We start from the raw sequence: 26,140 nt of genomic DNA on the forward strand, positions 1-26,140 counted from the left end.
TTGGGCTACTCAGACCCAAACTCAGTGGGACAGGATGACACAAGCCCAGCCGGGGAAGGGGGCACTTCAAAGATTCACAGACATCCCTCAGAGCCAGGCCTCTAGTGGGCACTGGAGCCTCCGGGACAGTCACAGTGGGGAGGGGAGGCATTAGGAAGACAGAGCAGAGGGTCAGTAACTGAGGAACTATATGGGATGAGGGGGTGTTGAGGTAGACTTCTCAGAGGTGACACGTGAGTCTGGAAGGAGGACCATGGAGGCAGAAGAGGGGTCCTTGAATGTCAGGCCAAGGGGCACTGCGGCTCTGCCCTGAGGGCGGGGGTGAGGCTGAATTAGGTGCTGACGAAGCCAGAGAGGGATGGTGAGGTGGGAAGCATGCAGGGTTTAGGCAGAAGATTTAGGCTTATGTCCCAGGCCAAGATGGCCATGCCTGGCCTCCCCAAGCTTCAGTTTCTTCATCTGTGGAGTGGAGGTAATAATGGCACCTGCTTAACAGGGCTGTGCTCAGGGTCAGTGACATCCAGATGAGAAGGCAAATGTGTATGTCTTTTAGTTCCACCCCTTTTCCTGGATTCTTACCCCAAAACTGGCCCAGCACATTACAGTCACACTCATTCAACCCTTTTGGGTGCCAAGCTCCAGGCTGGGCACTGTCATCTATAGGAAACCATTCCAGCCACACCACACCCACTTTCCCCAGGAGGAAACAGGCTCCAGGGAAGTTAAGCAGTTCACTCCAAGGTCTTCTGGGTAAAAACAAAACAATCAGTATGACCCCCGCTCCTTCTCTGAGTAGGAAGGATAGGCATGTGGGGATAGGAGGCAGGGAGGCTGGTGGAGACTGGTCCAGAAGAGAGGCCAAGTCCTAGGCAGGGGTGAGTGGGGGACTGGATGTGGACGTGGTTTGGAGAGATGGTTCAGAGCTAGAATTGCAGGCTCACAAGCTCATTGATACATTCCAGGGGCCAGCCAGGTGAAGAAATAGGGGAAACTGGCTGGGTGCAGGAGAGTGTAAGGAACAGCTGGGCTTGGGCTGAACTGGGGGGATACATACCCCGTCTAAAGGGGGCGCTGCAGCTCAGCCCAAGCAGGTCGATCATTACCACATCTCCTAACATATCAAGAGAAGCTGGAGGGACTTCCCTGGTGGTGCAGTGGTTAAGAATCCGCCTGCCAAGGCAGGAGACACAGGTTCTATCCCTGGTCTGGGAAGATCCCACATGCCACGAGCAACTAAGCCCATGTGCCACAACTACTGAGCTCTAGAGCCCACGAGCCACAACTACTGAGCCCACATGCCACAACTACTGAAACCTGTGCACCTAGAGCCCGTGCTCCACAAGAGGAGCCACTGCAATGAGAAGCCCGCGCACTGCAACGAAGAGTAGCCCCTGCTCGCCGCAACTAGAGAAAGCCCGCACGCAGCAACAAAGACCCAACGCAGCCTGGAAGGAAGGAAGGAAGGAGGACGGGAGGAAGGAAGGGAGGGAGGGAGGGAGGGAGGGAGGGAGGAAGGAAGACATAAGTTTATTTTTTTTAAAAGTGCTTCTAGAGCTTCCCTGGTGGCGCAGTGGTTGAGAGTCCGCCTGCCGATGCAGGGAACACGGGTACGTGCCCCGGTCCGGGGGGATCCCGCATGCCGTGGAGCAGCTGGGCCCGTGAGCCATGGCCGCTGAGCCTGCGCGTCCGGAGCCTGTGCTCCGCAACGGGAGAGGCCACAGCAGTGAGAGGCCCGTGTACCGCAAAAAAAAAAGAGAAGCTAGAAATACAAGTTTTATACAAAATCTTTGGATTCTTAAGGATTCCAACCAATCCGTTAACGGTGGGTGACCATTGTGTCATCCATGGAAACCAAAGAGGGCCTACCCCAAAGCCCAGGGTTTCAGAGAGGCTGGAAATTCAAATGTGAGTGAGGATGGGAGGAAGCAGGCAAGTGGACCCACAGACTAAGGCTCAGGGCAAGAGGGCAGATCAGGAGTGTGGCCTGGGGCCTCAGGGGTCCCTGCAGAGCACCCGCTGTCGCCTCTGTGTCTGCTATGAGCTCTGTCAGTCACTCTGTCCCCTGGTGTCTTGGTAATGCTGTGTCTCACTCCCACCGTCTGAGCTGGGCTGTCCCAGGCAGGCCACTCCCCTTTAGACTGCCTCCATCATGTAGTTCCAGCCACAATGGGACTGTCACCCTTCTGATCCATCCTGCTAGACCTTCACCCTAGCAGAAGCTGCCACCAAAATGGGTGCCTCAGCCTGTCTACTATTTCCATTGCCTTCCATCAGACCAGCCCCATGTGCCTGAGCTGGAGATGCCAGGCTAGAGGCAGCTCTCAGCAGACAAGCTCGATTCACTGACCCAGCTTCCATCCTCCCACACCCAATGGGAGTCAGGTCCGTCACCACCCTTCACCCCACCCTGGAACAATTTTTCATGATACCTAACAGGGTAATCATGTAACAGGCAAATGTGTAATTTAAGCAGGTACTTTGGGATCAGTTCAAAGGCATAGCACCATCTCTTCTAGCCACGATGTATAACGGATGTAGGTGTAATTGCTTCCAGTGCATGCAAGATATTCACTGAGCATGCCCTCTCTGCAAAATAGAAGCCAGCTGGCTTTCTGGCCTCACAGAATCATAGACCTAAAGGGACCTAGAGATTTTCTAGGCCAAGGGTTACAAACCCAGATGCCCCTACAGAGCTGGCAGGTCACCTCAGCAGGATAGCAGGCCAGGTGTGAGGCCCTAGGGTGGGGTGGAGCCTGTAGCCTGGAGGCTAAAGGAGCACTTGACCCAGCAGGTATTGCCATGCGCATGGACCCAGGGTGCACGATCTTCAACTTTTCAAGAAAAGTCCATACTCCAGATGTTTATGTGAAACGTCACAATTTTTAAATGTTGCAACAAATTTGGTTAGTTTTGCTTTTTTTTTTTTTTTTAACTGCATGGACCAAACCAAACCTGGCTCCAGGCCAGCCCTGCCCTCTCCTGTACAGATGAGGAGTGGGAGGGGACAGCGTGGGCAGGCCAAGGAGCAAGTGGAGGGCAGGGCTCTGACCTCGGCAGGCTCCTAGGTCCCCACCAAGCTAAAGCCCTCACAGCTTGCTATGAGTTAGGTGCAGTAGGTGACTGCAGAACCCACTCTACAGAGGGCCCCAGATCCCAGGAAGGGGATCCCCAGGAGGAACCATGTGCCACCACCAAGGCACGAGCTGCAGCCAGGCTGGACGTAAGAAGTGGGGGTCCTATCTTCCCTTACCCTACGGTGGAATTCAAGTCTGGGAAATTGCTAAGCCCGGACAGTCTTGCTGTGGCCCATGTGTGTGCAAACAGCCTGGCCTGAGAAATCAGAACCACATGGTGCTGACCTGCCCAAGGGGGCTGCCCACCCACCCCCTTGCCCACTGGACAGCCCTAATGAGACAGCCTTTGACAGGACTGTGCACGTCCCAGGCTGGGACCCCAGGCCCCAACAGCCTTGTAATTTGATGAATTGTCAACATCTGGGCCATAATTACTGGGTCCTGGACTGATAATCCTGGTAAGCCCCCTCATCCAGGGGCCCTGTTCTGGTGCCTTTGGAGGGCTCCATTCCCCAAGGGGATCTGTCAGCATTAATTACAACCAGAAAGCAAGATAGTCACCCAGCTCCGGCCAGTCTGAGCATTTACTCCTGTCTCCATCTAAACACAACCCGTGTACTGATTTACTTCAGTTCAACAGATACTCTTACCAATTGGGAGGGCTGAGCCATAGCTAACAGGGAGGAACAGAACCAGCCAGCCCTGTGCAGAGGAAATGGTTGACACAACTTCTTTGCCTCAGGGCTCCTCCGAGGCTTTATTCCCTGATGAACATTGAGAAGCTCCAGTGATGGAGTCGGCATACTCCATGGCCCAAACTTACTTCCCCAAGAAACCTCCCCTCTTTTGCCATAGTCATTAATATTTCTCAGAAGATGGCTCCATGGAACCCTGCTTAGGAAGTACCCAATAGTGTGACGGAGGGAGGGAGCAAACCCATGAAGGTAGGAGATGACAGCAATGGCACAGCCTGGCGTCCCATTGCCAGCCACTAGGAAGGCCACACAAAGGTCCCTCCCCAGCACTGCCCACCCGAGAGCCAGTGCAGACTCCACCTCTGTGTCCACTTCCCTGTAGGGTCTCATGACTTGGGTTGGTCTGAAAGAGGAGACAAAGGAGACTAACCTGGGACCCATGTTGAACTTGTCATTTGAGAGAAGGACAAGACCTCCATTTTACGGCTAAGGAAACTGAGGCTCTGGGCTGCTCGGGTCCCTGAGCGAGGCAAGGGGCATGGGCCAGCACGGGGGCTGTGTCCTCCTGGCGTGCGATTCAGCGCACCACAGGGTTTTGTTTGCTTCCACACATCCGAAAGCATCCTGGAGCTCAGCTGATCTGCACCAGGGAGGAGTGATTTAAAGCAGAACCCAGGCTTGTAAACAGCTGTGGGGCTTCATGGAGGACAGAAGGGGATGAAAACCCCTGGTGAATTCCACCGCTTTGATCAGGCAGGGGAGGCAGCTGGCAGGAACCGAGCGCCTCCGGGCATAGTGCTGTGGCGTCTGACTCTCAGGATCACCCATTCTGTGGAAGCTGAGGCTCAGAGGGGGGATCTGAACCCAGGGAAGGCCCAAGCCCTGGCTTCACTCCACGGGCTGCCCAGTATCGTTCCTTCCGCTCCTCTGGTGGGCGACCCAGGGGGAGAAACAGGTGGAGCGGCTGATGGTCGGGGAAGGGGAGGGCTGCCTTGATGGAATAAGACCCCATGCCACCAAGGCCATGCCTCCACCCAGTCTGGGGCTCTGCTCTTCCAGATGGCCTGGCTTCCCAGAACCAGCTTGTCAGCTGCTGGGGCACTCAGCCTGGACCTTGTCCTGCCTTGGTCCAGCCTGACTACTGGACCCACCCCATGTTTGTCCCTGGCTCCCATCTGACCAGCCCCTGACCCTTCCCCAGAATGTTTCTCCTCCTCTCAGAGCACCCAGAGCCAGGCTTGGGCCTCCCTCCAGCACATGGAAACACCTGGTTCATAGATGGTCCACATAGCCTGCCATCAGAGTCGCTTTGCTAAGACTCAGCCAGGCCCTGAGATGAGAGAGTCCAGTGAGGCTGGGAACATTGCCCTCCGGGAGACCCACAAGCAGAATGATGGCTCAGGCAAATCTTGCAGGAAAGAACCCTATTTCATAGGGTGTAACCCCTTATTTGACCATAGTATTCCCTTCCCCAGGCAAGCCTGTTACACCCTGCAAGACACTGTTCTTCGGACACCAGTTTGGGAAAGGCAGTATGTAGGCAGTATGTAGAGGCAGGACCCATCCTCTAAGGTTCACAGCCCAGGGCCCAGCCTCCCCCAGGATAAGAGGGGTCAGAATCATGCCCCAGAGCTAGGCAGGTCCATCTGACTCCAAAGCCAGGCTGTTTCCTCCTCCACCCCACCCTTCTGTGAGTCCCCTCTTCAGTGACTCCCAGTCACCACTGGTCACCTATGAGCCTCTCCAAGGGTCAGCTGTTTCCCCAGAGACAGAATTCAAGGGCCTGGGCACAGCCTTCTTGCCTAGGTGTCACCAGAGGTGAGCCCAGAGCCACCTCCTCAGACTAAGGCCATGGCTGTGGGTCAGCTTCACCCACAAGGCTGGGCCAGCACCCTCTGGTCTCTAAATATTTGCACGTGGGCATTCTGTGTTTGCCAAGGGAATCTTCTTGGCATCATATCTAACCACATACAGCCCCAATCTTGGGTTCCCAGGGAATTCGAGATGACTGTCCTTCAGCCCTGCGATGGGCGTTTCCAAGATTGCTGCTCTTAATGCCCCCTCCTGCCATTATTCAGAAACTACAGACTTTATTCATGTTTTTAAAACTCCAAGACCTGGGGGCCAAGGGCTGTGTGATCCCAAATACAGGCAGGGCCCTGGGTGGGAAACTTGGTTTTCTGCCACTTACGGGGTTTCTCACAAACGAGAAAGCTGGGGACCAAGGCTGCACCATCAATGTGCCATCGAGGACAGTCTTGGAGTTGGCAGAGGGGAGCATCCTGCCTGGAAGGCAGGATTCACTCTCAGGAAGGGGCAGCTGAGGTCTGGTCGTCAGAATGCTCTCAGAGAAAGCTGGTGGCACTGATTTTTTTCCCCTCTGGGGTCGAAGCCAAGGGAACATCCCCGGGCTCCCTTCTGCAGTGGACACTTCTAGAAAAGCAGGGCACCATGGCGCTGCGTGCTTCACGTCAGCTGGAACTGGCCCTGGCAGAGGGTCAAGGTGGAAGAGGGTCCAGGGAGCTCTTGCCCAGGGAGGGTCTGCTCAGTGAGGGAGACAGATGTACCAGAAATCCTGGAAAGAAGGCAGAGCCTATGAGCCTTCTCCCTAGGTTCCCTGGACAGCCATCTGTCACACCTACTACCCTGTGCTGCAGGAGAGGGAGCACTCCATAGAGAGTGGGGCCTATTTCAAGCCCTTGGACAATCCCACTGACTCAGCTTCTTCATCTGCAGGAGGGGGCATGGCACCTGTCTCCCAGGGCTGTGGCAAGGGCAAACTCTGTGAAGGATGCGGAGTCAAGTCCAAAGCAAACCCTGCTCTGTGTCCTGGCCTTTATCAGGGACACCTTGGACTCATCGCGCTGTCCAGTTCCAAGGCCTGCTCATGTCGCAGCTGCTGCTGCTGGGGACTTAGCAGTGAGGCCCGCTGTGTTCTCCCTCCTGACATAGGAAGAAAAGAGCTTGATTTAGTTCTAAGCTGCACCTTAGTCTCCTTTTTTGTTTGTTTTGTTTTGTTTCTTGTGATGAGGACTTTTAAGATCTACTCTCTTAGCAACTTTCAAGTACACAATGCAGTCCAGTCCTCACTGCTGTACATTACATCCCTAGAACTTATTTATCTTGTAACTAGAATGTTGTACCTTTTGACCCCTTCATCCATTTCACCCACACCCACACCCACCCCCCCTACTTCTGGCAACCTCCAATCTGTTCTCTGTATCTAGGAGCATGGGGTTTTTTGCTGTTGTTTTGTTTTAGATTCCACATATAAGTGAGATCATGTGGTATTTGTCTTTCTCTGCCTGACTTTTTTACTTAGCATAATGCACCTCAAGTTCCATCCATGTTGCTGCAAAAGGCAACATTTCATTCTTTTTTATGGCTGAATAGTATTCCAGTGTGTGTGTGTGTGTACCACATCTTCTTTATCCATTCATCCATCGATGGACACTTAGGTTGTTTCTATGTCTTGGCTATTGTAAATAATGCTACAGTGGGGGTACAGATGTCTTTTCGAATTATTGTTTTCATTTTCTTTGAATAATTACCCTGAAGTGGAATTGCTGGATCATACGGTGGCTTTATTTTGTATTATTTGAGGAAGCTCCATACTGTTCACCATAGTGGCTGCACAATTCACATTCCCACCAGTAGCGCACGGGGCTTCCTTTTTCTCCATCCATATCCTCACCAACACGTGTCACTTCTTGAAAAGGAAGGAGCTTTACTTAGTTCTAAACTGCATCTTAGTCTCTTTTTAATTTCCATCTGCATTATGGCTTTTTTTAATCCATGCAGAATAGAGAGGGGCAAAGGTTGCACTGTGTTTGGCCTCAGGTCAGCAGGATGGACAGACACATGCAGGGCCTGAGCACAGAGTCTGCAGTGGCAACCACACTGGACAAGGTGACTGGGGGCCCGTGGGCAGGCGAGATCCAGTGGGCAATGGGACAGAGCAGGGAAGGTTTGAACAGAGGCATGCAAGGGCAGACAAGAGGGGAGAGTGGCCAGAGGCCAGGCAAGACCACTGCCGTGGCTTGAGTGCAGTGTGGACGCAGAACTGAAGTGCCTGCCATGTCGGCTCCAGCCCCCACTTCTTCTGGCTGCATGGCCTGGGGCAAGGCCTTCCCCTCACTGGGCCTCAGTTTCCTCCTCTGTAAGATGGGTATGATAACACCTGCCTTACACAGGGCTTCTGTTGTGATTCAGGCAGAGTGTGGAGGCCACCAATAGCCCCCAGAAGAGACCCAGGATGGGACTGGGCCCTCTGTGTTATGGCAGCTGAGAGGGCTACGCCAGGGTGAGGGGTCCCGCGTAGAGATGCCCAGAGGGACATGGCCCTGAGGAGGCCTAACAGGGCCTGAGCATGGGGGATAGATGAGGGGCAGGACCTACTTTTAGAGGACTGCTAAAGGGAAAAGGCTTTTCATATGGATCCAGGTCAGGACAGCCAGGAGCTGGCCCAAGGAGACAGGCCAGCTAGGACAGCTTCTGATGAGTTGCAGATGGCGGGGACCGAAACTGCACCTGACCAGGATCCCCCAGGGCCTGGGCCCCCAAGACCTTGGAATGGCCCCACTCCCCCTCTCCTGGGACCCCATCTGCCCCCAGGCCATCACCCTGACATCCAGACCCTCAACTGAATGTGAAGCGAATGGCCAGAAGCACTTAGGAGACCAATTTTCAGAATTGCCCTGGTTTCCTGCCTGGAGTGAGGCCCTTGAGTGAGGGCACCAAGGAGCGGTCGCTCTCTCAGCATCTGGGGAATCTGCAGATGGCTGTCTGCCAGGGCAGTCTGGAGACCCAGCCAGGGAAACTGGCTGTTTACCACTGGACCCAGCAGGCAGGTGGACCCAGTCCATGGCACCCCTGTTGGATTCCTCTACACCTCCACAAGGGTGTAGAGGAATCCAGCGAGGCTTTGTCAGGTGGGTGGACAGTGGGAGCTGTTGGGCAGTGGTCATCAGCCGTCTGCAGACACCACAAAGCCCCCAGACCACTGAGAGGCCCCAGCTCTCTAGACCCACCCTTGTATTATTTGACTTTTGCCTGCAAAGACCACAGCAGTGCAGGGAGCTGAAAGAGCTTTCAAGACTCTTCCTGTTATGTCTTAGTTCAGGCTACTCTAAGAAAGTACCATGGACTGCATGGCTTATAAACCACAGAAACCTATCTCTTCAGTTCTGGAGGCTGGGAAGTCTGAGATCAGGGTGCCAGCACAGTCGGGTTCTGGTGAGGGCCCTCTTCTGGGTTGCAGACTTTCAACTTCTCACTGTGTTCACATGGTGGAGAGAGAGCTAGAGAGCTCTCTGGGGTCCTTTTTATAAGGGCACTAATCTCATTCATGAAGGCTCCACCCTCATGACCTAATCACTTCCCAAAAGCCCCACCTCCACATACCATCACATTGGGGGTTAGGTTTCAACATATGAATTTGGGGGGACACATTCAGTCCCTAACAAGTTACAAGTGACAGAAACTCAATTCAAACTGGCTTAAGGAAAGAAATGTATTCGCTGACAAACAGAAAGAAGTATGCAGAGGTAGTTTCAGCTTCAGGCCCTTTGCGTGCCTTTCTCTCTGTCTCTCAGCTCTGCCTTCCTCTCTGTTGGCTCTTTCTCAAGCCATGCGGTGCCCCCAGGAGCTCCAGGATTAGCCCAATCAGGAGAAAAGAATCCTCTTTCTTCTAAAGCTCCACCATTCAAAGTCCCAGGCATGACACTCATACCTGAACTACTCACCCTGGCCGAGGGAATATGGTCACACGTCCAAACCCTATGGGGTGGATGGGGGTGGCTTTGGAGAAGAAACGGGCTCTGTTATCAGAGGAGGGGATTCTGGACAACAAACAGCACAGAGATACCCCCACCCTGAGTCCACGTGAAATGTACCCAAGACCATGGGCTTGGGGCAGGCTTTGGTCTCTTGTCACTCAATTGTGCCTCTGGGTCGTAAAACACAGAAGAAATGCCTTTCCTGTGTGTAACCTCTGTGCTCTCTCACTCTCTCTCTCTCACTTTCTCTCTCTCTCTCTCTCGTTTTCCAGGGGCCACTGGGTCTGGATGGCAAGCCCGTAAGTGATAACAGGGCAGTTGTAGGTGGTCCTGGGATGGGGCTGCCCCTGGGGTTGGGATTTACCATGGATGCCAGAGGGAAGGGCCACTAAGAACCTGGTTTAGCATGGAGAGAAGCTATTTGACCATCAGACTTGAGTTTAAATCCAGCTCCACCACCTGCTGACTGTGCAACCTTGAGGAGGCCTCTTCACCTCCCCAGGCTGAGGCTTCTGTTTGTCAAACAGGCATATTAACTCTCCCCACAGGGATGCTGGGGATGCAAAGAACTGTGAACAGCACTGTCCCTGGTGTCCAGTCAGCCCTCAAAACATAGAAGGCCCTCCCAGCAGACCCCAGGCACAAAGCATCCCCTCATACAGTCTCAAGACATAGATGGTGGACATCAGGCTGAAGAGTTCTCAACACCTGGACCAGAAGCATATGGTCCACTGGCATCCTTAGCAGAATGAATAAGATGCACACAGAGACAGCATAATAAAATGAATAACTGGATATGGATGAAAGGAAGGAAGGACAGATGGATGAATAGATTGATGAACAGATGGACAGATGGATGCATGAACGGATGGGTGGATGGAAGAAGAGTCAAATGAGGTAATGAATTGTACACACAGTTGGATGCATGGAAGAGTAGGTGAGTTAGTGGATGGATAAATGCATGATGGTTGAGCAGACAAGTGAGTGAAAAACAATGAATGACTTAACAAATGATTGAAGAGCTGACTGCTGATGGGTGCATTATTAAAGAAGGACAAGAAAGAACCCACTCCCTAGATGGATGAGTTGTTGAATGAGTGAATGAGTGAATCCATCACTACCTGAAGGGAACATGGATGTTTTGGGAAGGAGGCCAGTGACTGAGGTCCCTGACCAAGAGTGTGAACCCCAAGCTGGCCCACTGCAGCCTGGCCCCCACCCCGGGGTCTCTGAACTCCACCGTCAGTGCCTTGTGTGTGGCCTGACCCACTTCCCTAGAAGTCCTGGTAACTTGGCAAGACTGAAAGAGACACATTTCCCTGCAGCCAGAGGGTGATGGCAGCCACCATGGCCTGCCAGCCACCATGGCCTTCAGGGAGCCACCTCCACATTCACAACCCCCCAGACCCTGAAGACAGTGACCTCCTCACTGGTACCTGGGCACAACGGGTGCTGAGCAGGGAGGGCTCTGTTCTCTGGGGGGAATGACTAGCACATGTGCCCCTGTCCAGAGAGGAGGCCAGTGACCGCCCCAGTCTCCTGTCTTCCTCGTGGTGAGCACTGAGGTTCAGAGCTTCCTTGGGGCCTGCACAGGCAGCCCTCATAGAGGCTGATGGGCTCGTATGTTTTTTCACTCAGCTGCCCACAGCTCTGCTCAGCCTCACAGGCTCTTCTGCCCTCAAAGCCTCAGGGATGATAGAAGGGGGCTAGCCTAGTGCTCCTCACTCACTCCTGTTCTTTCTCTATCTTCCTTCTCCAGGGACTTCCAGGCCCCAAAGGAGAAAAGGTAAGTGATGCTGGAAGCTGTCCAGATGCAGTGGGCTGATAAAGGAGGCCAGAAACCTGCCTTCAAACCCCAGCTCCAGAGTGTGACCTTGGGCGAGTTACATCCCCTCCTGGAGCCTTACTTTCCTCATCTGTGAAGTGGGGCTAGGTGCCTACCTCCTAAAATGGTTACAAGGCTTACATTTGACAATTTAAAGCACCTGGAGGGTTGAATCCGAGTTCTCCTGGCACCAGAGTGGAACAAAACTCAAAGCACAGTCTACCCAGAAGGACGAGTTTCCAAAATAATCAATCCTGAAAAGGGGAAGGTGTCAGAAGAGCCTGTGGAATTGAACACTGACTGTTGATGGCATTCTTGTGGGGAGGACACCCCCCCAGGAAAACAAATGGCAGAGAGCTAACCCTGAGATATTTGCAGCCCTCTGTGAGAAGGTCTTCCCTGACATTTGGCACTAAATGTCACAGTCAGCCTCCTGGAGGGCTGGGAACTCCAAGTGACTTGGAGGGGAGCAGGAGAGAGGGGAGACCTGTGTGTCCCACAGTGGAGTCAGGGGAGGGAGGGGCCATAACAGACCTGGGTGTGGTAGAACCAACGGGCACTTCTAAGGCAGGGCAGGGCTGGGCTGGGCTGGGCTTCCCCACTGCGATGTGGCCCGCATAGGTCAGGGCAGCCAGGGTTCCGGTCCACCCTCAGGGCTGAGCAAGGCACAGGATCTGGTGTTCAGAGCCTCAGGTTTGCCTTACAGCTCCACCACCAACCGTGTGGCCTTTGGCAAGTTACCCAGCTCTCTGGGCCTCAGTTCCTCCATCTGTAAATTAAAACCAACCTCTCATGGGGAAGACCGCGCGAGGTAACCGTCTGAATGTTCTTTGTAGATGATGAGACACTCGTGCAGTTGGCAGGTACAGTGATTGCCTTCCTGCCGATTCTGGCTGATGCCACCGAGTCATAGAAATGATTAAGGTAGGGGCTTTGAAAACAGAGAGATTGAAGTCTTGGCATCTACTGCTACATAGCATACTGCCCCAAAACTTGGTGACTTAAAACAGTAAATCAATTATCATCCCTCATTATTCCCAGGTTCGGGGGCTCCACTCTGCTGTGTCTGCGGGCTGCCAATAGATAACAGACCACCTGGCTCCAAGCCCTGGATCTATTAGCTGTGTGACCTTGGGCAAGTTACTTAGCCTCTCTGTGCCTCAGTTTCCTCACTGGAAATGGAGATAACATAGAGCCCGTATGTTTTTTTTCTTAGAAGGAAGTGAGACTGTGTATATGAAGCACTGAGCACAGAGTAAATGCTCCACACATGTGAAGTAGTAATAAAAGTAGTGGTGATGTATCACCCTGTTTTTTGTTCCTAGGGTGCACCAGGAGACTTTGGCCCCAGGGTAAGAACTGAGCAAGACCCTCCCTGATCCCACATGGTTTGTTTCATAGCATAATAAGGTATACATAGCGTTTCTTCTGGATCCCTATGCTTATCACAGAAAAAAGTGAGGAAGCAGCCCCTCCCCACCCGTGGTCTATCTCGCTGCCTGTTTTCACTTCAATATCCGCTGGGTGGAAGCCCCAAGCACCTTGATTTGGCCGAGGCTGCCATCCCCTGCACAGACAGGGACTCTCTGGCGGACACCCAGTCACCCTTATCACCATAGATGGGCAGACAGTGGGGTTGGCACTGGGCCCAGACTGGAGAGTGATCTTCCTGAGGGCAGCTGGCACCCAGGAAGAGGGAAGACTGTGGATGGAGCCAGCGGCCCTGAGCCCAGAGTTCAGCTCTGCCACTTACCAGCTGAGTGACCTGGAGTGAGTCACCTTCCCCTCTGAGACTCAGTTTCTCCAACTGTGAATGGGGATGACATCCTTTACCCCAAGCCACTGAGGTGAAGATTCATGGCAATCAGGAAAGTAGGCACCGGGCACCCCAAGTGGGAACAGTACATCAGAGTCTCTGTCCAGCCCACCTCTAGCCCTTCATGGCCCCTGAGTCCAGGGACCCAGAAGTGCCTTGTTCCGATCCAGGGTTCTCCTCAACGGAGGATGAAGCAGAGTGGAGACCTCTGCTGGTTGGGCCCCACAAAGCAGGTCTTGGCAATTTGGTGGGGAGCTTAGCTGGGGATGCCCACTCGTGGATCTCTGTGCAGCTCAGGCTTTCCCCAGGCTGGTGGGGGCATTTCTAAAGGGGCTTCCCAAGAGCAGCATTCTAAGCGGCAGGAGACCAGTTAAGAGCTACCTCCAGAAGGGACACGGTAGCACGTCCACGGCATTCTATTGGTCACAGCAGTCACAGGGCCCGCCCAAGTCAAGAGGGTGGAGAAATGGACTCCAGCTCTTGGGGGAGTGCGAGGTCCCATTGAAGAGGAGCCCGTGGGATGGGAGCAAGGATAGCACCCATGTTTGGAGAATGTGGTCCGCCACTTCCAATGACCAGGCTTCCTCTCTCCAGGGGGGTTAAGTGGCTTTGCCTCCAGAAATAGCCTGGTCATTTCTAAATCACCCTCCTGCCTTTCTCATCACACACCTGTTTGCCAACTAGATGGTTTTCCCGAGGCTCAGTCCAGGATTTATAAGTAGAGACCATCACGTGTACAATCGCCGAATCCTCAAGGTAGACTGGCGGAGTCTGGGCTGCTGGTGTGTGCACTCCCCTCGACTCACCCCACATTCCCAGGGGGAGACCTCAGCCATCCGATCCTGGCAGGAGGAGGAGGAGGAGGCTGACCAGCCTCATTCCAAGTAACTCGGGAGAAGACCCTAAACCCCCTCTAGAACCTGCTCAAGTATCTACACCCATTTTCTGCCTTGATAAGGAGCTTCCAGGCCAGTGGTTCCCACCCTGAGCCCTTGAGCTAGTAAAGGAGCAGCAGGGGGCGGGGTATCTTCAACTGATTCCTAACACAGTGTAAAATGAGACAGGAATGACCCACCACTATTGCCACTCTGGTTGGGTGACCTTACCAAACTCAGTTGTCTTTTGGCTGGAATTCTATCTTCGTGGTCAGGACCCTGGCTGAGTCAGACTGATCAGAAGATCTGCGTGGTGGACACTGAGAGCTTCCGTTAATTTTTTAATTAGGAAAACAAGTGAGCTCTGTCTTAAGTGCAGTGGTCTAGAGAACCAAGTTCTCTCATATCATGGGGTCACAGATGAAAAATACTGTCTAAAAGAGACTCTTGCCTCACTGGCCAGAGGACACAGTGCCCTTCCTAGCTCTATAACCCTGGGTAAATGATTACATTCTCTGACCCCTGGCTACTCCATCTGTAAAATGGGACAATAGCAGTGCCCTGGCCAGGTGGTCGCAGGGCTGGGTGAGATAACCTCCAGGTAGGCCTCACTCCTCAGCGCCTGGCACACAGCAGGGGCCCAGGCCACAAAAGGCTTCTTCCTTTCCTGGTGACAGGAAGGTTAGGAACTGCTGGCACTGAGCCAGATGTGCCACATTACTGTGCCCTGAGCCAGTGCTGGGCGGGCACCACTGAGGCCGCAGGCAGTGCTGGGGGCACTGTGGTCTCTCCTCCTCTCCTCCTTGCAGGTGGGGCCACAAGGTGAGGGCTCTGGCTGCCTGAGGTCTGACCCATTACTAACACCGCCAAGAGTGAGCGATTTGGTGCTGCATGAGAGAGACGGTGTGGTCCTTTGTCGCTCTTTTTTTTTTTTTTTGAGATAATTAAAAATTCACAGGCAGTTGTAATAAATAATACCCCGTGTACCCATCATCCAGTTTCCCCCAGTGGTGACATCTTGCATTGCTGTAGTACAATCTCACAACCAGGAAATTGACACTGATATAATCTGCCAACCTTATTCCAGTTTCACCCATTTTACTTATTTGTGCAGCTACTTATTTCCATGCAATTTTATCACCCTTGAGATTCGTGCAACCACCACCCAAAGATCCCTCCTGCTATCCTTTTATAGCTGCAGTTACCTCCCTCCCTGCCCCCATCCCTAACCCCTGGCAACCACTAATCTGTGCTCCATCTCTATAAATTTGCATTCCAAGAATCTCATGTAGATGCAGTCACCTAGTAGCCACCTTCTGAGATTGACTTTTTTCACTCAGCATAAATCTCTTGAGATGCATCCAAGTTGCTGCATGTATCAGTACTTTGTCCCTTTCTATTTATTGCTGAGCAGTATTCCATGACATGGATGTACCCCAGTTGTTTAATCATTCACCATTGAAGGACATTTGGATTGTTTCCTGTTTGGAGCTATTATGAATAAAGCTGCTGTGAACATTCATGTACGGGGCTTTTGTGTGAACGTGTTTCTGTTTATCTGGGACAAATGCCCCAAGAGTGTGCCTCTATCACTTAATAAAGCAGGAGGTGACCAACCAGGAAAGTCTTTCAGGAGGCTTGCAGTCCCCATTCCAGAAGGAAGGGGGCTGGTTGGGCACTTGTGCTTTGTCCCACAACTAGTGTGTCTCATCTCTCACCTAAACACCGTAGCTGGGCCTCAGGCACTGAGAGCTGGAGACATGGAGCATGCCGTGGAGTGTACAAGATCCTATTGGCCTCTTATGCAGAGGTATAGGGACCTGTCCCTTTGTGTGGCCACCAAGAAGTGGCAGGAGGCCCAATAACAAACCCCTTTCCTCTCAGCCTGCTGAGGGCTGGGAAGGCGAAGGCATCTGGCCGCCCATCTGAGGAGGCCTCTCTCTGGAGACCAGAACCCCTTCCCCTCAGCCTCAGAGTCATGCTGGGCCCCATCTCTTTCAGGGAGATCAAGGGCAAGATGGAGCTGCTGGGCCTCCAGGGCCCCCAGGACCCCCTGGGGCCCGGGGCCCTCCTGGCGACACTGGGAAAGATGGCCCCAGGGGAGCACCAGGCCCAGTGGTAAGAGAGAGCATGGAGCTAGACCACCCAGGACATAGTTCTGTACTTACCAAAACTCCAAACCCTGATCCTAGAATCAATGCCAACCCTAGCCCTATCCCAAACACCAACCCAGACTCTTACTCCAGTCACACCTTAAATCTGACACTAACCTGGTCCTTAACCCCAATTTAGACCTTGACCCCAAACTCACTCCCAAATCCAGATCCACACCCCCAATTCAGATTGTTATCCAGACCCTAACTCTCACCCTTACAGACTCTGACCCAACTCTTATCCCCACACTCTAACCCCACATAGATTCATAGACCCTAACCTTGGTTATAGTCTCAGTCCCAGTCCACACCCTGAGACCCATATGAGGCTGCTGTGTCTGCAGATCTCTACCAACCTCTTCTCCCTCTCTCTCTCTCTCTCCCTCTCAAGCTCTCTCTCTTTCTTTTTCTCTCTCTATTTGTTCTTTACCTCTCTCTCTCTTTCTCCCCAGTACTAACTAAGCCTCGGTTGTCCTCCCATCATCCTAACCCCACTACCGGAGGCCAGATCTCATTGTACTGCCTCTTTCCTCCACCCAGGGGCTCCAACCTGTACCTTCCCTCCAATGCAGAACTGGCACCTCCACCACACTGCCGCCAGGGTCCCCTGTCAGGGCAGCTACTCAATTGGCTCACCAATTCCTTGTCATGTTGGGCATATAATTCCCTGAGCCTCAACTTTCTTGTCTGTGGGGTGGGGACAGTGATGCCCACTTTTCACAAGTTTGGTGAGGACAAGGTGTACTTGCAGCCCCAGCCCAGGGTCTGGCGGGAGATGGGGGCTCAGTCAACTGTGAGCCCCTGCCTCCCCTCATTGCTCTCCTCTTATGCCTCCTTAGGGTGCCAAAGGAGAAGCTGGACAAGATGGCGAGACGGTCAGTATCCAGGGCATTTCAGAGGCCCAGGCTGGCAGGACCGTGGTTCCAGGCCCAGAAGCCTCTCTCCCACACACACCGACACCGGGGTTGGGTGTGCGGCTGTATGTGTGTGCACACCTGCACTCCTGCCCCCCACCACCTGTGGGGAGCAGATGGGCCAGGACTCCAGCCCCAGCAGAGTTCTCACAGACCCAGACCCCTGGGAGGCAGCCTGCAGTCCACTTGTCACTGCTTGAGATCTAAAGCAGATTTCTGTCCAAAATACGAACGGGTGGCACAGCCGGGTTCCAGAGACAGCCCTGCCTGCCCTCTGGGACTTGGTGTCACCCTTTATAAAACACGGATGCTAAGGAAGACAGCCCGGGAGCCCTGTCTGGGATCACGTTTAACATCCCTTCTTCTCTCATTCCAGGGCCCGAGTGGACCCCCAGGGCCCAAGGTAAGTTCCTCTCACTCCTATCTCAGGCCTGGGGGTGGGGGGCTCCCTCACCCCACCACCTTCCCCTCCCCTGCCCCCACTGAAGCCAAAGTGGCAGGGTTAGAAGACCAAGTTCTGTAACCTTAGGCAAGTGACTTCCATCTCTCTGTGCCTCAGTTTACTCATCTGTCAAATGGGGTCATGATAAACTTTTCCTGCCTTTCCTTCACAGCAGGTTGTGAGGATCGAATAATAAAATCCATTAACTTGTCAGCTCTCTTTTCTTCCCTCCTTGAGCAGCACCTGCCAGGGTGGGAAGGCAGGCTATGGTCCTCCATGAAGGAGCCAGAGCCCCTGGACTGAGCAGGAGGGAAAGGTGGGAGAGGAGCCCTGTTTAGTGAGTGCCTGCTGGGAGTCAAGGGCCTTCAATGCATTCCCTCTAATCTCACAACCACCCTCTGAGGCTGGGGGAGTCAGGGCCTCTCTTTCAGGAGCAGTGACTTGCCCAGGGTCACTCAGCTTGGGAGGGACCAGGTCAGGGTCAGAGTGGAGTCCAAGACCGTCAGCCCCAGCACCCACATGCATCTCTCTGAGGGGCTCGGGGTCTCTGGGCTGAGCTGGATGGGGGTCATCAGGGCCACTTCTACCAGAGGAGTAGGTGCCTAGTGTCCAGGTGGCTCTGACATCTCTTGCATCCCCACTGTCTCCCCTGCAGGGTGAGCCCAGTGTTCCTGGAAAGAAGGTGGGGGTGGCTGTGGACGGCCTTCTTGGCAGGGATGTGGGAAGTGGCTGGAGAGAAGGGCAGGGGCTGGGCACGGCGGAACCCAACCTAAGCCCTGACTGTGGGTGGCGGCTCTGACCTCTGTCTCTGAAGCCAGGATCTCATTCATTCATTCATTCACTCATTCACTCACTCTTAGAGAAATACTTCAAACACATACAATTACTCAAACATATCAGATTTGTTCCCACGTCAAACTGGTTCTCAAAGTGTGATCCCTAGATCAGCAGTATCAGTGTCACTGGGGGCTCATTAGACATGTGTGTTCGGGGCCCATCCCAGAGGCCCCGAGTCAGAGACACTGGGGGTGGGCGTGCTCTGTTCAGGCAGCCCCCTGAGTGGTGCTGACGTGTGCTCAAGTTTGGGAACCACTGACCCAGATGAATCTTCCCCCATTGCTTCCCGTGGCCAGGACTCCTCCTCCTCTTCCTCCTACTGGGCTCAGCAAAGCTGCCCCCTCCCCCGGGGGACCATCCCCAGCCACCTACTGAAACACATGCTCTCCCTGAGTCCCTCTCTATCCCACCATTCTCTTATATTCTCTTGTCTACTTCTCGGCATGGGCCTATGAATTTATCTGGATATTTCCTTGCCCTCGGTCTCCTCTGACTCATTGAGCAGGGACCCCATCTGCCTGGCCTGCAGAGGGTGCTCAGAGATGTTTGCTGATGGAGGGAATGAATTCCCTCTCCTTCACCCACCCATCCATTCCTTCTGCACACACCTGCCAAGGTGTGCTCTGGGCTAGTGGGGAAAGGGGACAGAGGTGGATCTGACCCCACCCCTGCCCTGGAGGGACGAGGAGGGGAGAGGGGCACTGCCCCAACCCAGTATGACCAGAGCTGCTGCCAGGAGTGGACTGGTGTGCTGGGGAGTACAGAGGGGGGATGGCCAACTGACTGCCAGAGGACCCAGCCAGTGTGTGCAGGTTGAGGGCTGCAGCCTCCACTGTTCTCTCCTCAGGGGGATGATGGGACACCAGGCCAGCCAGGGCTCCCAGGACCCTCAGGGCCCAAGGTAGGTACATGTCCCTCCCTCAGTGGTCCCCCTGCCTCCCACCTCCCCAGTTCCCACCTGCCTGGTGAAGCTCTACACAGCCCTTTCACATCATGGCACATGGGTTGATGACCAGGACAGGCCAGAGGGAGGCAAGCAGTAAGGCCAGGGTCCCACTCACCAACGGGCCTGGCAAACCACCCAAGCCATTTGCCTCCCCTCACACCCTCAAGTCTTCTGGTTCCCATCTTAGGTGGCCCCACTCTACCCAGTCCCCAAGGCAGGAACTGGGGGTCTTCCTTGCTTCCCCAACCCCTTAAGACAACCACCAAATCCTGGCCAGCCTGCCTCCAAACTGGCTGAGCCCCTGAGCTGCTCCAACCATGCACCAAGACCAAACCAGAAGGGGCCTTGGTCCTGAGTCCTCTGGGCTGCACTGAGCCCACACCCCCCAACCCCTGGGTGGGCTCAGGCACGTTCTCAGGAACTACTCCGGAAGCCCACAGACCCAGGCGGCCCCCAGGCTGCCCCCAGCGCTCTCTCACAGCACACGCCTCTGTTGCAGGGCAAGCCAGGGAGCGCGGGGCCTCAGGGAGAGAATGGCATGGACAGAGCCCCTGGGGCCCAAGGTGACATCACGGTCCACTGCTCTGGTTCCCAAAGGCCCATCACGGGGGAGATGGGTTTCACCTCCAATTTGCCCTTTTAAGTTGGGAGTCCGGGACGTCCCAGGCCCAGGGGTCTTGTTTGATTGGCAATCAGAAGACCACCTGGGGGTGGGTGGCAGTGGGTCTAGGTGGGTGATGAGGCCTCCACTGTGTAGCCTTGGGCTTCTGGGCCTCAGTGGCCCATCTCTACACAACGAGGGGTCAGAGGAAGGTCTCATAGGCCCTCCCTCAGGGAGCCCCATTCCTGGGATGCCAGTCATGTCCACTAGGCCCTGTGTCCTTTGGGGAAGAGGGGACTAGAGGGGGCAGGGGAACTTTTGGCTTCAGCCCTGCACACCTGGCTGCAACCATGCATCTCCACAGGGGGAGCCCGGCCAGCCAGGCGCCGATGGAGCCACAGGGCCGCGGGTAAGCAGTCTTCCCCCAGCCACAGCAGTGGGATCCAGGGGCCTGATTCCTTCCGAAGCCCCTGTCCACCAGAGACCTCAGAAGAGATGGCAGGAACTGGGAGTCTTTTTTAATAATAATAATTCATTAGTGATTTTTTTTTTTTTTTGCTTTTAGTGTCATAATACATGCTTTTGGCAAAATGTTCAACTATGGATGTGAAAATAAGAGTCCCGTCCTCTCCCCTCTTCTCCTCCTCCCCAGGAAAGTGTCTGCCCTCCCAGACTCTTTTCTTGGCATATTCAAGCATAGACCTAGATTTGTGACATACGGCATTACCCTCCCCCTGTGGGGCCTTGCCTTACCCCCAGCCCCACATCACCGTTCACCCCTGTCTCTGGAGCACAGCCACCGCAGCTGGTCCCAGATCTTTTGTGATGAGACCCTATCAACACACTTTTAGAACTACATCCCAGACCCTGTTATTGGCCCTGTGATTTCGAGCAATCACATCCCCCTTATGCTCCCAGAGGCTGCCTTCCTCCTCCAAAACACAGGTCTAAGCCCGCAGCCTGATCGTGCAGGTGGCCAGGGAATTGGATTAAGCATTGAGCGTGGGAATTCAGTGTACACCTTACAGTTCCGTGAAGGCCATAACCGTGGAGGCAGCTGGCAAATGATGCCCTGGCCTGGGTCTCTCCATCCTGCGCAGATGGCCTCAGGCCTGACCAAAGTGCTCACAGACCCCGCTGCTCTCCTAGCAGAGAAGAGTCCAGTGGGGAGGTGAGGTTCTGAAGGAAAGGTGAGGTTCCAGCAGCAGTGCACATGCCTGTGTGGACGCGTGCCTGTGTGGACACATGCATGTGCAGACACATACATGTGGACATGTGTGTAGGGGGGTGGTGTGCTCAGAACCAGGAGCGAATGGGAGTGTCAGTGCCTGGTGTGTGCAGTCTCCACCTGAGGTTAAGAAACTGAGGTAAAAGGGCAGCATCCAGCCAACACGTCTTTAGTTGGCCCGCACAGTGTTTTGGAGGGTTCGGGTGTTTTTGTTTGTTTGTCAACATTTAAAAATCTGAAGCACTTCACATCAAAATAAGACTCTCCATTTTCTCTCAAGAACGCAGGGATGGGCCTCAGTGGGCTTCAGTTCCCACGTGAAGGCAAATCGCAGCCACCCCCAGGCTAGGCGGAGGTGTGTTCCTCAGTTGGCCCCAGGCATCCCCCTTCCCTTGTGTTACCCCCTGCCTGGCCCCTGGAGTGCTCAGTCAGGGTGCCAGTGCCTGAGAGAATGCAAGAAGACACCATGCTGGGGCCGCCCAGGGTACAGCTGAGAGCTGACCCACAGCTCACTGGCCTGTGTGCAGCCCTGGTTACTAGGTTCTCTGGGTGGGTGAGACAGAAATGACTACCATGCTTTTCCCTGAAATTCTTCCTCTTCTTTCTGCCTCAGGGTCCCCCAGGCCTCAAGGGTGAGCAAGGAGACACGGTGGTAATTGACTACGATGGCAGGATCTTGGATGCCCTTATGGTAGTGTTCCTGGTAGACCCTGATACACCCTTGCTGTTCTTTTCCTGAGGGAATATCCATTTACTTTGTGTATAAGTCCTGCACCTCTTTACACAAGGGACCAGTGACAGCTTAACACAAAGCCTCCACATTCACCGGGTGTCTGATATGGAAGTCAGCACTGTGTGGAGACCCACACGATGCTGAGAGAGCTGCTGTAAATGGGGCCCATGGGGCCCTGAGCTCCTCAGAGGCCAAGGCAAAAAGGGAAGCTCACCCTTCAGAAGCAGGAGGCAGGGCCTCCCAGGGCCTTCCTAGGGAACACAGGCTGGAGGGGGCTGGGTCTTCTAATGACCTCTGGGGGAGAAGAGTGTGGCAAGGCTGCACCGGGAGGCTCAGGAGATGTGTGGCCTCTGAGCCCTGCCCCAGTGCTGGGCAAACTTGGGACGCATCATCAGTGGAGTGAGGGGTTGGGTGCCAGCTGTTCACAGGTACCAGGGAGGGGAGCTGGGCTGGGGAGAGGTGGTCCTCAGAGACAAGCCTGGGTGTCAGCACCTAATCCCACCTGAGCTTCAATTTCAGTTATCTCCTACAGGCCTCAGGCGAGCACAAGCTGATGGTAACGGTGCCCACCCCAGGCCTGCATGGCGTGGTGTGGTGTGATGTGGCCCAAGGACGTGCATGTGCATGGTTGTCCAAGGGCCGCATGGAGAACCCCTATGAGCTCAGAGAGGCGGGGAGTGGATTTTGGATGCCAGATGGGGACAATGACTGGATTCGATGGGCAGTGGGCAGACATAGAGGGGTGAAGGGAATGGTGTGGAAGGTGGGGATAGCTAGAGGCAGGGAGGCCACCGGGGAGGCATGTGCTGGGCCTGAACCTGGAGAAGGGTGGGTGGAATGGAGGAAGGTTGTAAGACCAGGGGTATCCCAGTGGAGGAGCCAACAAGAAGGGGCAGGTTTCAAGATATTGGAAGCAACCTTAGTGTCCATCAACAGATGAACGGATAAAGATGTGTGTGTATATATATACACACACATACAATGGAATTCTACTCAGATATTTTTAAAAAATGAAATTTTGCCATTTGCAGCAACATGGATGGACTTGGAGGGTATTATGCTAAGTGAAATAAGTCAGACAGAGAAAGACAAATACTATATGATATCACTTATATGTGGAATCTAAAAAATACAACAAACTAGTGAATATAACAAAAAATAAGACACACATATAGAGAACAAGCTAGTGGTTACCAGTGGGGAGAAGGAAGTGGGGAGGGGTAATATAGGGGTAAGGGATTAAGAGGTACAAACTATTATGTTTAAAATAAGCTACAAGGATATATTGTACAACACAGGGAACATAACCAATATTTTATAATAACTATAACTAGAGTATAACCTTTAAAAATTTGAATCACTATTTTGTACACCTGTAACATATAATATTGTACATTAACTATACCTCAGTTGTTAAAAAGTGGGGACAGGTTCGTGAGAGGAGGTGGAGGGAAGAGACCTGGAACTTGCTGGGCTGGGGGCTGGGCAGCTGCAGCCTTTGTGAAGGGGCATGAGTGTGGGGGGTGATGGTGGGCAGCGGGCCTGTGGGAGTCCTGGGTGGGGACAGGAATTTGGGAGTGAAGACACCATCTCCTCCCAGTGAAACCGAGGGATGCCCAGGACCAGCAGACGGCACCAGAGTTCACAGGAGAGGCAGAGAGCACGGTGCTAGGCCACGGGTGGGAATGTGATCTTTGGCTGGCCTTGAATGCCAGCAAGGTAGAGGCAATGGGGAGCCATTGCAGGATCTTGAGCAGGAGTGTGTTGAGACAAAACGTATACTGAGGGCAGAGGGGTTCTGGGCCCTTCGTGGCAAGTAGACACTGTGACGTCTTACCCGATACCTGGTGCGGTCTGCCTGGCCTCCCCCAAGACACAAAGCCTGACCTGACTAGGTGGGAAGGGAGCTATAAGGGTCACTGCTGCCTCCAGATGTAGGGGTGGGTGGGGAGTGATGGGGAGGCCCCACCTGAATACTGATCCCTTAACTTTCATACACAGGGTCCTCCTGGGCCACAGGGGCCCCCCGGGCCACCAGGGATCCCTGGAGCCAAGGTCAGTGCAGATGTAGCTATGTGGTCCCCCCAGGCCCCTGTCTCCAGGGCCCACCTCCCCTCTCCCTTCTGCCTCTGCTTCTCTCCCAGCACCCTGGCCTGGCTTCTGGGGCTCAGAGAAAGTGGCCCTGCTCCTTCCTAACCAAGCGGGGTGCCTTCTTCCTGGCCCTGGGTTCTCCCTGGGATCATTCACACGTGTAATCCATAAATGGGCCCCTCATGAAGTCACAAAGTCCTGTAGATTACATAGGCATTCCTATGGCCTGTGTGCATCGTTTACACCTGCCCCCTTGGCTCAGGAGAAGGAGCCCAAGACTTTGAAATCAGGCAGGGTCTGGTCTCTGCCATCATCCCCGGGCTGTGTGGCCTGGAGCCTCAGCTTCCAAATCTGTAACCTACCAACCTACTATAGCCACGGGCTGCACCTGCCCATAGGGGCTGAGGAAATGGAGGAGAGGGTGGTCGGTGCCTGGCACTGTACTGGACACCCAGTGGGCATCTTCTTGAAGCTCCAACTGCAGGGACCTAACCCAGGGCTGGTGTGCTGGTCAGGGGAAGCAGCCTGGCTACAGATTCCTGCCAGGGGCTGTGGGACACCCTAACCCCCCTTGCTGTCTATTCCCTTCCAGGGCGAACTTGGATTGCCTGGTGCTCCGGGAATCGATGGAGAGAAGGTCTATGGGCCTTTCATTTCCTTGGTGATGCTGGTGCCTGGTGTCAGACTGTGTGTGTGTGTGTGTGTGTGTGTGTGTGTGTGTGTGTGCAGAATTGGAGAGAGGCAACAGAACAGAGTGGGCTCTGGAGCCTGTGTGCAAATCCCGGTTCTGCCCATAGACCTCAGGCAAGCTACTCACTTTCTGGCAGACTTAGTTCCTCACCCACAGGTGAAGATGGTGTAACAGGGCTGCCATGCGGGTTAAGTAACTGTGTATGGAACACACTTGAGAGCAGTGCCCGCATGTAATAGCAAAGAGTCTTCAAATGTTAGCTAAAAGTATCACTGTCATTAATATTATTCCAAGTGTACGTGTGTGTGTGATCCTACATAGACTTGACAGTGTCCATGAGAACCACTTAACATTCGTGGGTGTGCTTTAGCACTGGGTCCCTCGTGTGTGGCACACAGTGGACATTACAAAATTGGTTGAATGAGGGAATACAGTGGCTGGAAGGGTGACTGAGGGATGGTTGGTTGTATGTGGGGCTCCCACCATTGGCTCCTGAGACGTGAGCACAAGGTTGGCCCCAAACCCCATATGCGCCCCTTGGTAGCTGCCCAGTCCCAGTCCCACTTGCTGCACCCCCTCTGCCCCCTGCCCCACCCTGCACCCCTGCTTGCAGTGAGGCAGACCAGGGGCTGTCCCTTCCCTGTCTCCGACCAGGCCCATCTGCTCATTCATCACCTGGTCTGGAGGGGAGGACCCACAAGGAGGAGGTGGGGGTCTGGCTTGGCCTGGACTAAGCTCTGGGGACCTGCCAGCGTGGGGCGGAGGGAAAGTGCCTACTGTACCTTGTTCTGCGATTTTCAGGGTCCCAAAGGACAGAAAGGAGACCCCGGAGAAGCCGGGCCGATAGGACCCAAAGGGGAAGCAGGAGAGATGGGCCTGTCAGGCCTCCCGGTACGTGGCTGGGTGGGCCTCACCCTACTTGCCCCATGCGGGGGTCCCAAGGTGAATGCGTGCCCCCCACAGTGGCTGCCAGGGGCTGGGGTCCTATGGTCCTAGTCTCAGCCCAGCCCTGGCCCACCAGGCCTTTGAAGGGAAGCTCTGGTCTGCCCTGACTCTGAGCCCCCACTTCCTCCTCTGTAGAAGGACCTACCACTTACCTCCCAAGGCCTCCTTAAGGTGAAATAAGGAGGCCCTGCCTAGTGTCCGGTGGTTAGACTGGGAGCTCTGACAGCCCATGTTTGCATCCTGCTCCATCTCTTACTGACTCTGGAACCCTGCACAAGTGACCTAACCTCCCTGGGCCTCAGTTTCCTCAGCTCTAAAATGGGGGTGAATAAAAAGAAACGAAATTGAGTTATTTGTAGTGAGGTGGATGGACCTAGAGTCTGTCATACAGAGTGAAATAAGTCAGAAAGAGAAAAACAGATACCATATACTAACACATATATATGGAATCTAAAAAAAAAAATGGTTCTGAAGAACCTAGGGGCAGGACAGAAATA

At 54.0% G+C, this 26,140-nt stretch overlaps 1 protein-coding gene across 1 annotated transcript in view; it reads left to right on the forward strand.

Moving 5' to 3' along the window:
- COL23A1 (collagen type XXIII alpha 1 chain) overlaps positions 1-26,140 on the forward strand; it is a 358,005-nt gene that overhangs the window by 322,226 nt on the left and 9,639 nt on the right. Inside the window, exons 6-17 of the mRNA XM_082622686.1 lie at positions 9,819-9,845; positions 11,306-11,332; positions 12,697-12,723; positions 16,064-16,180; positions 17,055-17,090; positions 17,506-17,532; positions 19,256-19,309; positions 20,320-20,364; positions 21,797-21,874; positions 23,918-23,971; positions 24,600-24,644; positions 25,500-25,589. Coding sequence (XP_082478812.1) covers positions 9,819-9,845; positions 11,306-11,332; positions 12,697-12,723; positions 16,064-16,180; positions 17,055-17,090; positions 17,506-17,532; positions 19,256-19,309; positions 20,320-20,364; positions 21,797-21,874; positions 23,918-23,971; positions 24,600-24,644; positions 25,500-25,589 — 627 coding nt within the window. The remainder of the gene's footprint in view (positions 1-9,818; positions 9,846-11,305; positions 11,333-12,696; positions 12,724-16,063; positions 16,181-17,054; positions 17,091-17,505; positions 17,533-19,255; positions 19,310-20,319; positions 20,365-21,796; positions 21,875-23,917; positions 23,972-24,599; positions 24,645-25,499; positions 25,590-26,140) is intronic.

Source organism: Mesoplodon mirus, assembly GCF_964341445.2.
Source record: "Mesoplodon mirus genome assembly, chromosome: 5".
NCBI classification, from domain to species: domain Eukaryota; kingdom Metazoa; phylum Chordata; class Mammalia; order Artiodactyla; family Ziphiidae; genus Mesoplodon; species Mesoplodon mirus.